General features: G+C 39.9%; 1 protein-coding gene across 1 annotated transcript; it reads right to left on the bottom strand.

The window, feature by feature from the left end:
* Positions 1-5,981: 5,981 nt before the first annotated feature.
* On the bottom strand, positions 5,982-11,681 carry LOC124000250 (programmed cell death 1 ligand 1-like). Its single transcript, XM_046306493.1, has 6 exons — positions 11,235-11,681; positions 10,136-10,195; positions 9,598-9,948; positions 9,095-9,373; positions 7,665-7,778; positions 5,982-6,538 (listed from the first exon to the last, which is right to left on the bottom strand). Exons 2-6 carry the CDS (start codon positions 10,188-10,190, stop codon positions 6,513-6,515), a joined length of 825 nt encoding a protein of 274 aa, XP_046162449.1. The 5' UTR covers positions 10,191-10,195; positions 11,235-11,681; the 3' UTR covers positions 5,982-6,512.
* Between the last annotated feature and the right edge of the window lie 1,905 nt (positions 11,682-13,586).

The following is a 13,586-nucleotide window of genomic DNA, read 5'->3' as shown; positions in this document are numbered from 1 at the left end:
TCCAAATGCTACTGTGCTTCCGACTCATTTTCCAGCTGTTGTTTTCACAGCTGTCCTTCCTCTCTTTCCTCGGCAGCTAAGTGTGTGACTGTGAGTGAGTTGGCTCGGCCCTCCCTCACGTTCATTGGTTGACACTCCATATCTGATTGACAGGAACAACAGGTGAGGCTGTTCGTCTGAGCAGACAGTCAGAACGAATGTGTGCACTTGAGCATTTTGGCCTATATTATTATTATTTTGGCCTATATTATTATATATTTTTTTTGTTCTTTGAATTAGTCATTCTATTCATTTAAATCTTTTGATTATTCATATCTTAATTTTATATATTTTTATAAATAGATTAAGCTCTTCTGATATGCAAGTCGGCTCCCAATGTTCACCTACAAGAGTCGACTCTTAGAGCCGACTCGTTCGCGAATGACCCATCGCTACTACAAAGAGGCCAGAGTTCCCAAGTTTGAATTCGGGTGTATCGAATGTCAGTTATTTTTAGTTTTTTAAACAATTAATTGACTGACATCTTTCAATCGCTTGATTTCAATTTTGTTTTTAGCTCAATGTGCACATTGCTCTGCAGTTTCTCTAGAGATAAATCAGATCATTCACAAACTGTGCTATCTAGTAAATAAATCAAATCAAATGTATTTATATAGCCCTTCGTACATCAGCTGATATCTCAAAGTGCTGTACAGAATCCCAGCCTAAAACCCAAACAGCAAGCAATGCAGGTGTAGAAGCACGGTGGCTAGGAAAAACTCCCTAGAAAGGCCAAAACCTAGGAAGAAACCTAGAGAGGAACCAGGCTATGTGGGGTGGCCAGTCTTCTTCTGGCTGTGCCGGGTGGAGATTATAACAGAACATGGTCAAGATGTTCAAATGTTCATAAATGACCAGCATGGTCAAATAATAATAATCACAGGCAGAACAGTTGAAACTGGAGCAGCAGCACGGCCAGGTGGACTGGGGACAGCAAGGAATCATCATGTCAGGTCGTCCTGAGGCATGGTCTTAGGGCTCAGGTCCTCCGAGAGAAAGAAAGAGAGAAAGAGAGAATTAGAGAGAGCATACTTAAATTCACACAGGACACCGGATAGGACAGGAGAAGTACTCCAGATATAACAAACTGACCCTAGCCCCCTGACACATAAACTACTGCAGCATGAATACTGGAGGCTGTGACAGGAGGGGTCAGGAGACACTGTGGCCCCATCCGATGACACCCCCGGACAGGGCCAAACAGGAAGAATATAACCCCACCCACTTTGCCAAAGCACAGCCCCCACACCACTAGAGGGATATCTTCAACCACCAACTTACCATCCGGAGACAAGGCTGAGTATAGCCCACAAAGATCTCCGCCATGGCACAACCCAAGTGGGGGCGCCAACCCAGACAGGAAGATCACATCAGTGACTCAACCCACTCAAGTGAAGCACCCCTCCAAGGGACGGTATGAAAGAGCCCTAGTAAGCCAGTGACTCAGCCCCTGTAATAGGGTTAGAGGCAGAGAATCCCAGTGGAAAGAAGGGAACCGGGCCAGGCAGAGACAGCAAGTAGGCAGTTGTAGTTTCCATCAGGCCAATGTTCTACATAGTCTAGGGCAAAAAAAATGAAAAGTAACTCAATGACCATAATCCATTGCGTGGCTACTTGTCTGGTCTATTGTTTGTTTTATGCCTTCTACACAAAAGACAGAATAATGCTTGATCCAGAGAGGATACACAGAGAGCAGAATCTGCACAAGGTATCTCTACCTGAGTGATTAATAATTGGTATTCAGCAAGCATAAAAATATGCCTTATTTACTTTGAAGAACTATGAAAATTGTGATTTTGTTAGACAGCAGCTCTATAAGGATGAGATGATAACTTGGAATTGGTCAAGTGTCAGTTGTGCAGAGGTGAGGACGGAGTCAGGCGCAGGACACAAAACTGAGTAAAATACCGTACTTTACTCTGAAACATAAACAGCCAATAAATCCACGCAGGGAATACAAACCCTAACACAAAAGACTAACACAAAACCAGGAACAATCATGCACAAAACATAATGAGAACCGGAGGGTTAAATAGGGAAATAATAATAACGTAATTGGAACCAGGTGTGTACAATCAAGACATAACAAATAGAAAAAGAAAGCTAGAAAGCCGGTGACGACGACCGCCGAACGCAGCCCGAACAAGGAGAGGCACCAACTTCGGCGGAAGTCGTGACAGAATTAAATAATCAAATAAAACCAATGTAATATACTCAACAATATAAATATTTTATTAAATTGTCCATCAGCAGTTGAAACAATAACAAAGTGATATCCCCTGTTTTGGTAAGAAGCTCAGGGCTGGAGAAATGTAACCTCTCTCAAATGCATAGAGAGAGCTATGGATGCAAGGACTAACCATCCAGGATATAAAAATGATAGTTTTAACCATGTTTTGAAGCTATATAGTGTTTGTTTATATTTACTTTGTTTACAAACGTTGGAGTAAAACAGTTTATATTTATGGTTCTCATGGAGTGTGACAGATGAACTAAGCTCATGAGGCATTTATAAGTTATATTCTTCAAAAATCAATGTGTATATATCATTAATTTATCATTCCAAAAATGGACTCAACTTTAAACTTCTTAAATGTAACTACATCATGTAATCTAAAATGTAATCTACGTAATCCCCGAAAGTATTAAATAATGATAATAATATTTATCATGAGAGGACCATAAACAATAACTAGTAATGCTGCATACTCCAAGAAAGGTTAAAAGGTGTTACATTTCCATGTATAGTATAATCAAATTATAAAACCACTATTTATAAGATTTCACCTTCCTTATCAATGTAAAATACATGTTTGTATGTTTAGTGTTAGAGATGTTAAATTGGGTTCAAGTCCAGGCTCTGGCTGGGCCACTCAAGGACATTCAGAGACTTGTCCTGAAGCCACTCCTGCGTTGTCTTGGCTATGTGCTTAATGTTGTTGTCCTGTTGGAAGGTGAACCTTCGCCCAGTCTGTGGTCCTGAGCGCTCTGGAGCAGGTTTTCATCAAGGATCTCTCTGTACTTTGCTCCGTTCATCTTTCCCTCAATCCTGACTAGTCTCCCAGTCCCTGCCACTGAAAAACATCATTCAGGTCAAAGGGTTCAATCTCGGTTTCATCAGAAATCTTGTTTCTCATGGTCTGAGAGTCTTTAGGTGCCTTTTGGAAAACTCCAAGCCGGCTGTCATATGCCTTTTACTGAGGAGTAAATCTGGCCACTCTACCATAAAGGCCATTCTACCACCTTATTGGTGGAGTGCTACAGAGATGGTTGTCCTTCTGGGAGATTCTCTCATCTCCACAGAGGAACTTTGGAGCTCCTTCAGAGTGACCATCGGGTTCCTGGTCACCTTCCTGACCCAGTTTGGCTCTAAAAAGAGTCTTGGTGTTTCGTATCTTCTTCCATTTAAGAATGATGGAGGCCACTGTGTTCTTGGGGACCTTCAATACTGAATAATTGTTTTGGTGTCCTTCCCCAGATCTGTGCCTCGACACAATCTTGTCTCAGAGCTCTATGGGCAATTCCTTCGACCTCATGGCTTGGTTTTGCTCTTACATGCACTATCAACTGTGGGACTTTATATAGACAGGTGTGTGTCTTTCCAAATCATGTCCAATCAATTGAATGCTCCACAGGTGGACTCCAATCAAGTTGTAGAAACAACTCAAGGATGATCAATAGAAACAGGATGTGCCTGAGCTCCAAAGGGTCTGAATACTTTCCAAAGGCACTGTATATATATGTTTTTTAAAGCACTAATCACTCAGCACTACCCAGCACAGACCCAATCTTTGCACTTGATCAACGGAGCCTCCTTCCAAACTAATGTCAGATGTTATTTAATATCATGGTAGAACAGATACGTTTGGGACAACAGAAGGAAGAAACTGGTATCTGAGGTAAGACACACCAAGATCCTCAGGGTGGAGCCACTGAGAGAGGAATAGGAAGAGGGAGCCCCAACTCGGCAGAGTTTCATTGTTTTGCCCACCAAGCAAGGAGTTTTTTTTAATGGAGGTCAATGAGAGACTGTCGAATTTGGTACCCCTAAAATGTATTATTGTTACTAGTGTACTGATATAGTAGGACACGTGACATCCCGGCAACTTGTAAGTAAAACAAAGACTTCATATCAGTGTTGTCTCGAGATGGCTATGTCACGAATCCCACCGAAGATGGTGCCTCTTCCTGTTCGGGTGGCGCTCGGCGGTCGTCGTCGCCGACCTACTAGCTGCCACCGATCCCCTTTTCTGTTTCATTTAGTTTTGTCTGATTAGTTGCACCTGTTTCTTGTTTATGTTTTGGTTTTGGGCTATTTAAACCCGGTAGGCCCGCCGGCTTTTGTGCTGGCTTGTTTTCTGTTATTTGATGTGTGTGATTTCTGTGGAAGTATTTTTGTTCTCGAACCGTTTCGTCCTGTTGTTTTGGACTGGGTCTTATTATGCCCATGTGTGTGGCGTTGACTACCCTGCTCTCTGCGCCTGACTCCTCCATCCACTACTTCTAGAAGTACATGACAGGCTATGCATATTCATGGCATAAGGCTAGTAGCATAGCATCACTCTACATTGATTACAGGCGGTTGACGTCAACAACCTTCACCGAATATTTCAAAAAGGATCACAATAATGAGATGTATCCACCAATCCAAAGAAAGGATAGGCGAAAGCTACACAGCGCGCCTTGCCGCTTTGTGGACAACAACTCCCATTGGTAGGACGGAGAAACATGTATATCCATCAGTATATCCATCATCTTTGACTAAACCAATCCTTGATTAGAGGGGAAGAGGGGGGGGGGCTGTGCAATTGGTTTTAAGGGTCCAGAATTGATTTTGCGAGGTATAGACTGTCTCAAATAGCATACAATCATTATCATGTTTTACAATGTATTAGTGAGCATATCTTATTATGTGAATTAGAAAAAAAGACCAGAGTTGATGACTCGGTTTCAATTTGATGACCGAGATATTTCTTTAAGCAGCAATCATCGTCAGCATTTCCCATCAGCAACACCCGTCTTTCCTGTCTTTAGACAATGTTTATTTTCTAGGAAATTGTGCAATGGACTGACTCAATCCATTCTTACTGTAGAGTTGCCATATGACTGAGACAGAAAGTGAAACTGCGTTGTCACAAGGTCTAAGTCATCAAATGGTTCGACTCACAAAGAGTATCAAACAGTATCAAATACCTGGAGTACAGTAAACAACTGTGTTAATATAAAATGTGGCTGGAATCACTCATTTGCCTTCTGGGGTTTCATGGGAAGCATGGAAGGGAACTGTTTTTTCAATAAAATCCCCCAAAGTTGGACATCTCTGTATAAACATGTTATTATCTCTGTATTACACTTAGTAACTGTACAAGATATACAGTAAATAAATGCAATGACGAACCATGACCATAGCACCTAGGCCTTCAGAGGGACCAAGAATCTTCCAATAAGTTGTATGAGACGTAAAAATCTAGTAAATAACACAAAACAGAGCATCACTTAAAGCTACAATATGTAACTTTTTGGACGACCAGACCAAATTCACATAGAAATGTGCATTATAGATCTATCTTTCTAATTGAAAGCAAGTGTAAGAAGCTGTAGATCTGTTCTATGAGCTATTTCTATGCTTCCCCATTCTGAAGTTCTGTTTTTGTGTCTTTTACTTTCGGTTTTGTACACCAGCTTCTCACAGCTGAAAATACAATATTTTTGGTTCTGGAAAATATATTTCACAACTGTTTAGATTGTACAATGATTATCTACACAATGAACGCTTGTTTTGTCACAAACTGAAATTAGGCGAACAATTAGTATTTTTGCAACCAGGAAATGGCAGAGCGATTTCTACATAGTGCATCTTTAATGCACCTGACATAATAACTTCTGTAGATGGACCATTCTAGTTCTAAGTGAAGGAAAAGCAATGCTTTTTGATGACATTATGAGAAGGCCTAGACAAAGATGTTTATTACTAACCCAAGATTGACCACAGCCTGTCATTCCAATGGGAGCAAATTAATCATAGTGGGCAGAACAAGCAAGGAGGTTAGCAGTGCCAAGAGCGAGCTAGTGAGATCCTATTTACATATTTCCATTAGGGAACACCTACTCTGTGAAGTGCTCAATTCCCCCTTGCACTCCTAAATGCCATTTAAAAAAATAATAATTGGCAAAAGTTCAAGTCTATAAAATGAAATCCACTCTGTTTTTTACAGATTATAGTTTTGTATGGAGAAAAACTGTATGGAGATCAAATGTTTAATCAATGAGAAAATTAGCAATGTTGGCCAAAGTCTTTTGTGTTCTCAGTCTTCTCCTGGCAGTTTACAGTCTCAGTGAGGAGTCTCTTTCTCTGTTGCCTCCTGGTACAGGTCACTGACAGTCACAAACAGTCTATCACCAGGATCAGTTGGAGCTGCCAAAAGGGGTCCAGGCAGGTCAGAGGTCACGTCTCTGTTGAGCCCAGGAGGGTGTTAGAGCTTGAGGATCCTGAGCCTCCCTGTGAACAGAGCATAAAAGCGGGTTATAGTTTACAGTCCGAATGTTGCATGAGATGTTCTGCTGAACCTATTCATGTTATTGCTTAGAAAGTAGTAATGCCATTTTGTAACACTTTTAGTGTCTAAGGTTGGGACTTTCCTCTTTCTCACTCTTTGGTTTTTAACACGCTGACTTCTCAAAATGCTATTGCAGTAATACTGTAAGTACAAACCATAGGAGGCTGCTGAGGGAAAGATTGGCTCATAATGGTAACCATGTATTTGATGCCATACTATTCCATTCCAGCCATTACCACACGTGTTAGTGTTACCCTGCCATAACCCTTACCTTAACCGTTTTTTAAATTCCAACTTAAATGTGGTGTGGTCAGAGTTGGGACGTCCCAAGGATCCCCTTTTGACTGTTCTTTACCACAATCCCATCCTCCCCAATTAAGGTGCCACCAACCTCCTGTGTTGTAAACTTGATCGAGACTGATAGGGGACTTTTCTAAAAAAAAAAAAAAAAAAAGGAATGACTAGCTCTATATCAGCCTGCCGGGACTTTTAAAGTAGGCCTTAATACTCATCTCTATCGGCTACCCTTCCTATTAGAATTTGATGGTTGCTTTCATGATATAGTTAGATATATTCGTTTCGTTTAAAAAATATATTTTTTCAATTTTATTTTATGCACTTTGAAATGTTTCTTTTTTAAATAAAAAGTACTTTACCATTGTAATAAATTATTATTGTTATTTATATTAGTAGTAGTAAACCACCCACATGATTTACCACATGTGAACCCCCAGCAACACAAAAACAAACTGTGGGGGTGTTTCCACATGTGGCAGTTCAGATAGGTTTAGAAAGCACACACTCATGTTCTCACATGCTAAGTCATTACATGCTAAGTCATTGTCACAAGATTCTGATTTTTTTTCTTCCAGTCTCACACTAACTGTACACGATCATTCTGGCTTCAACATCAGTTACACCTTTAGAGGTTAAAGTGCAAAGTACATACTTCCTCTCTAGGCTGTCTATCTCAGGCAACATGAAACAGTGGAAACTCCTTGTAACAAACTTGAGATGAAAATGTGTGCAAATCAATTAAGAACTGAAGAAAAGTGAAGTGTATGTTACCTTTCTGTCTGCGATACCCGAAGATGGTAGCTGCAATGATCATAGCCACAGTCAATGTCGTGCCCAATACAATAGAAAGGGTGTTAGGTTTACTCTCAATCACAGGTATTTCATCTATGGGTACAAAAGATAGGGAGAGTGAAACAATTTTATTTTTCATCATAAACGGTATATAATACTGCCTATGTTCTTAGTTAAAATGTCTAAACATAAAACATTTTTTTAGGAAAGAGAACAATATTACACCAGATAAAGGGTTTTCAGAGAATTTCCAGAAATTGGTCAAACTAAAAACAGCGAGGGCCTCCCGGATGGCGCAGTGGTTAAGGGCGCTGTACTGCAGCGCTAGCTGTGCCACCAGAGACTCTGGGTTCGCGCCCAGGCTATGTCGTAACCGGCTGTGACCGGGAGGTCCGTGGGGCAACGCACAATTGGCCTAGCATCCCCCGGGTTTGGGAGGGTTTGGCCGGTAGGGATGTCCTTGTCTCATCGCGCACCAGCGACTCCTGTGACGGGCCGGGCGCAGTGCGTGCCCACCAAGGTTGCCAGGTGCACAGTGTTTCCTCCGACACATTGGTGCGGCTGGCTTCCAGGGTTGGATGCGCGCATGACTTTCATCCTTCGTCTCTCCCGAGCCCGTACAGGAGTTGTAGCGATGAGACAAGATAGTAGCTACTAAACAATTGGATACCACGAAATTGGGGAGAAAACGAAGTAAAAATAAAATAAAAACCACAAAAACTAAAAACAGTGCCACTACCAAGCAACGATGATTGGTAGAAGTTCTGACAAAAATGAGGTCTTCATGAAAAGATATATACACTATCTGCTAGTCATCTTCAAAGCCCATGTTTTTTTCCCCACATTGACTTATGACGCCTACAATGTGATTCATTGAATGGAAGGGTAAACATCACCCCGACACCTACGCTTTACAGCACTATGCTCATTGAGGAAAGCACCCGCGTTAAAGCACCTTATCAACAACACATCTACGTACTCTAACCCCCACTTTCCATTCAGAGGTTAAATTGACCTTGTTGTGCTTTCCCTATAATGTCACACTATAATGTCACAAGGTATTGCTTATAAATGTTTTATGTATGAGTTATAAATGTGGTATGTATGAGTTATGTATGAGTTATAAATGTGGTATGTATGAGTTATGAATGTGTTTATGTATGAGTTATGTATGAGTTATAAATGTGGTATGTATGAGTTATAAATTTGTTATGCATGAGTTATAAATGTGTTATGTATGAGTTATACATGTGGTATGTATGAGTTATAGATGTGTTATGTATGAGTTATACATGTGGTATGTATGAGTTATAAATGTGTTATATATGAGTTATGAATGTGTTATGAAGTCCTTATGTAGATGCCCTTTAAATAGTGTAACCAAACAGGTAAATTCACCCACTTCATACCTGGGATGTCAAACCTGGCTGATGGACCCTTTGTAGCTTCACCTTTCTCCACCAAGGCACATGTATAGTTGTTTTTCTCAGAGTATTTAACCGTTATCTTGCTGGTGACATGGAAAAGCTGGTCTGGAGTTTTCACAACGGTGTCGTTGGATTTGATGTTCCTGAGACTCTTGTCTCTCCAGTTGATTGTGGCAAGAGGATAGCCCTCAGACTCACAGGCCAGCTGCACCTCATCTCCCCCACGTCTCTGCATGCTTTTAATGATAGTCTTATAGGTAGCTAAAGGACACATGAAAGTAGAATGATAAAACATTCAACTCTATTCCAATGCAGTGCTTATAATGTGTAACAACATATGAATACAGTGTAATTAAAGTGTTGTATAAGAAAAACAAAGAAAATGTTACCACATCTTTTTCAGACAAGTTCATTACCTAATATTGATTGACTGCTTATAAAAACTACAGTACTGTGCTATTGCAATGAAAGAGCTTTTAACTCACCTTTGACAGTCAAAGTGGTCTGTTTATAATCAGCTCCCCCCAATTCCACAAGACATCGGTACACCCCAGAGTCGTTGATCCTCAGACTGGACACATGTAGCTTGGCCCAGCCATTGGTCAGCTCCTCCGACACCAACCGTGCCCTGCCGCGGTACTGGAGATTCTGAGAAGTGAGGTCCTCCTGTCCGTTATCCATCCTGTACACCTCTACATCTGGAAGAGGCTGGACCCGTTGCCATACCACTGACAGGTTGGGGTCCCAGCCCCCAGGTTGGAACCTGCAGCCCATGGTGACATCACCGTGGAACTCTGCCACGTGTGAGAGACTGTCCACCTCCACTGTGAACAAGGCTGGGGGGGTCAGAGTTAGATTAGCAACATTGACATTATCATCCATATTGACATCAGATATCCAACAGTCAGTCAGAATTCACAATAACCAGTCTAAAGTGTGCTCTAAACAACGGACAAAAAATATGAATGTGGCTTTGAGTCTATTGTGTTATCGTGAATGTACTTTCAAAATTCAATGACATACCTGCAAGAGTTGGCCATAAGACTACATGTAAAACCAAAAGAAAAGCCTGCTCCATTTGACCTAGAGAAGGAATGACATGTTTGAATTTTGGCAAACAATAGCTTTTGCAAGTGGAGTCCTGAGTTAAATAAAAAATGAGTCAGTCCTTTGAAATATAACAGAAATTGGCACACTAGAACTACTGTATAAGTCTGGTCTGAACTGGTTATCGGGTGCTTCAGCAACTGATGCAATGGAGAAAGGGCATGAAAGAATATGTATTCATTTGTTGCTGTGTAGTCTAACTTTATCTTCTGATTAGACCAGACTGGTATGAGTCAGCAGCATTGGCAGAAATAGAGCATATTACTTTCCTATAGGGCAGCTGGTAGCCTAGCGGTTAAGAGCATTGGGCCAGTAACTGAAAGGTTGCTAGTTCAAATCCCTGAGGCCGACTAGAGGAAAAATCTGTAAATGTGCCCTTGAACAAGGCTCTTAACTCTAATTGCTCTGGATAAGAGCGTCTGGTTAATGACAAAAATATATATTTAAATAATACCACTACTGATCATGGGTACCATTCTGCATCACGTACAGGCTCTCTCTAGTTAAGAACAGTTGAATAAATGGAGTTAATAACACCAGGTTCAGTGCAGCTCTGATTTCATAGATTCCACTTTCAATCAATAAGAATAATACATCTAAATCATGGAAATCAATCAATTATGAGGGTTTTATCACCGCAGCATAGTAAACCATGGTAAATGCATTTGTGTATAACAGAGGGTATGCTGAAACATAACAAGAGCTTTTCTGCTACAGTGAATAGGTTATCATGGGACATTCATTTAGTTATTTAACCCAAATAGTGGGTTGGGGAAAGCCTTTCTCAGCAAAAGTCAACTCAAAATGACCTGTCAGAGACAAATATATTATTTGTTAAAAATAAATCCTTAAAGTAAACATAACTTTATTAGTCTCCATAATATATCATCAAGTTTACGTTTCTGATAAGCAAATAAAAGCTTTAAAATAATAGAAATGTAATTAAAACAAAACAATAAAACATTGGCACATAAACTAAAGGAAGTTAAAAGCACTAAATGTAGTGTTCTATTACCTTTGCTGAAGTCTTGCTTGTTGTTTCAGAGTTCCTCTCACATCACATCAGTCATATATTCTGTTTTTTAAGAGTGCAACTTCCTCTCGATCTTCTCCCTCTACTGTTATTCTCGACATCCTCCCGTCAAAAAGCCGAGCAGTTTCCTGATAGTGACTGTGCATACGAGATGCGATCATTTACTTATCTGGGAACAAAGTGGTGAATAACCTAGTATAACAACATTAGCCATTTATCACTATAAATTATCACTATTAACATAAACACTATTATAATTTAGGTCCAGGATAATTCATGATAAAAAAAAAGGAGATTGGGATTGAGTACGATCGTAGAATCTGGATAAATTATATCTGTCTCTACAGATCTCTTCATTTTTATTGTTGATTTTTGTCGTAAATAGTCCTGGCCATAATGATAACGTTCATCGTTCATCTTGCACAATAATTGTAGGGTTTTTGTAATATCGAATGTAGGCTAAAGGAGGAAATCATCGAATTCCTCCCAAAAGTACACACTTTTTACTGTCAGGGTATAAAAAGTTATTTAACCCCTTATCTACTCAACAAGGAAGGACTTGGAAGTTACGGCAAAGGGGTAAGCCTGGCAGTCTATTATGATAGTCTCAGGCAATGAGCCAAAATACCCACTACGGCAAAGGAACACCCCAGCCCATACTACTTCCTTGTTCATTTCCATACGTTATTTATTAAAGGCCCAGTGCAGTCAAAAACGTGATGTGCTATGTTTTATATATTGGTTGGAATAATACAGTGAAATTGTGAAAATTATGATAATGCCCTTTTAATGTAAGAGCCGTTTGAAACGACTCTTGAAATGTCAGCCTGTTTTGGCTTGCCTGGCCAAATGAGTCAACAAATCATTAAGAAAGAAAGTTCTAAACTTCTCTGTCAAAAACAGCTAGTTTTGAGTTTTCCCAACTCAGACCACTCCCAGACAGTCCTAGCACAATTCTTGCTTGAGAAATTGTTCTTCGTTAACAAGCTATGTTTGTTTATTTTTGACCCTTTTAATTGAAAACAATCACAGTAAGTGCTTAACTGTTACCCAAAAATGATTTTACATTGAGATAAAAATGGCTGCATTGGACCCGACCAAATTCACATAGAAATACATGTTATAGATCTGTCATTCTCGTTGAAAGCAAGTCTTAGAAGCGGTAGATCTATTCTCTGTGTGCTATTTCTATGTGCACTGTTCCTAAATTTCGGTTTTGCATAGGAGTTTGTGTTCACACATGCACAAGTGATTTATTTGGATAAAACTGCTTTATCTGCCTACTCAATAAAAACTCGTTTGAACATTTTATGGAGAAAAAAAGGTATGTTTCTGAACTATGCATTATGCTGCCTTGTTAACAACATGAGTGGCGCAAATTACTGTTCGATTGGAGAAAAGCGTTCCTCCCTCGCCGCTTTTGCCTGTTCATATCACGGGCCATAGCCTGTGCACCACGGTTCAGTTTAACCGAATTTCCTCCGTGGCCAAAATCCGACCAATGAGAGAGTCTCCCGCGAGCTGTGGTCGTGGCACGCTAGTTTCGGGGACATTCAGGGTTGACGTGTTCTCGTTTTTCCAGTCAAATTGGTACTTTTGATAAATTCGTTCAGAGGTGATTTAAAGTATACTGCATTATGTCAACTTTTCTTATGGATAACCGTATAAAGCGAAGGGTTTTACTCATGATCAGTTTTAAGGTCTGGAGCGCAGCGCTAATGGAAATTTGAAATGGGCTTTATGGAACACCGACTCAAGTAAAAGTGAAAGTCACCCAGTAAAATACTACTTGAGTAAAAGTCTAACAGTATTAGGTTTTAAATCTGATTACGTAGAAAAGTAAATGTAATTGCTCAAATATACTTAAGTATCAAAAGTAAAAGCCAGGGGCACGCTCCAACACTCAGACATAATTTACAAACCAAGCATATGTTTAGTGAGTCCGTCAGATCAGAGGCAGTAGGGATGACCAGGGATGTCAATTATACAATATCCCTGTCCTGCTAAGCATTCAAAAAGTACTTTTGGGTATCAGGGAAAATGTAGGGAGTAAAAATTACATACTTTTTTAAAGGAATGTCGTGAAGAAAAAGTAAACGTCAAAATTCTAAGTAGTAGAGTAAACAACTTAAGTAGTATTTTCAAGTATTCTACATAAGTACTTTACACAATTGGACATGTCTATATTCCATTGGAACTTGTGTGAATGTAATGTTTACTGTAAATGTGTATTGTTTATTTCAATTTAGTTTATTATGTATTTCGCTTGCTTCGGCAAAGTTGACATGTTTCCCATGACAATAAATCCCTTTGAATTGATTTGAATTGAGAAAC

The sequence above is a fragment of the Oncorhynchus gorbuscha genome, linkage group LG16 (genome assembly GCF_021184085.1).
Source record: "Oncorhynchus gorbuscha isolate QuinsamMale2020 ecotype Even-year linkage group LG16, OgorEven_v1.0, whole genome shotgun sequence".
NCBI classification, from domain to species: Eukaryota; Metazoa; Chordata; class Actinopteri; order Salmoniformes; family Salmonidae; genus Oncorhynchus; species Oncorhynchus gorbuscha.
This window is presented reverse-complemented; position numbering and strand designations above follow the sequence as displayed.

What these genes read in the sequence shown, in the direction of transcription:
- LOC124000250 (XM_046306493.1), bottom strand. Translation starts at nt 10,190, where the DNA reads ATGGAGCAGGCTTTTCTTTTGGTTTTACATGTAGTCTTATGGCCAACT. An exon ending in GACCACTTTGACTGTCAAAG is followed by an intron (nt 9,374 to 9,597) that starts GTGAGTTAAAAG and finishes TGTGTCCTTTAG; the next exon opens with CTACCTATAAGACTATCATT. An exon ending in CGGGTATCGCAGACAGAAAG is followed by an intron (nt 6,539 to 7,664) that starts GTAACATACACT and finishes CTCTGTTCACAG; the next exon opens with GGAGGCTCAGGATCCTCAAG.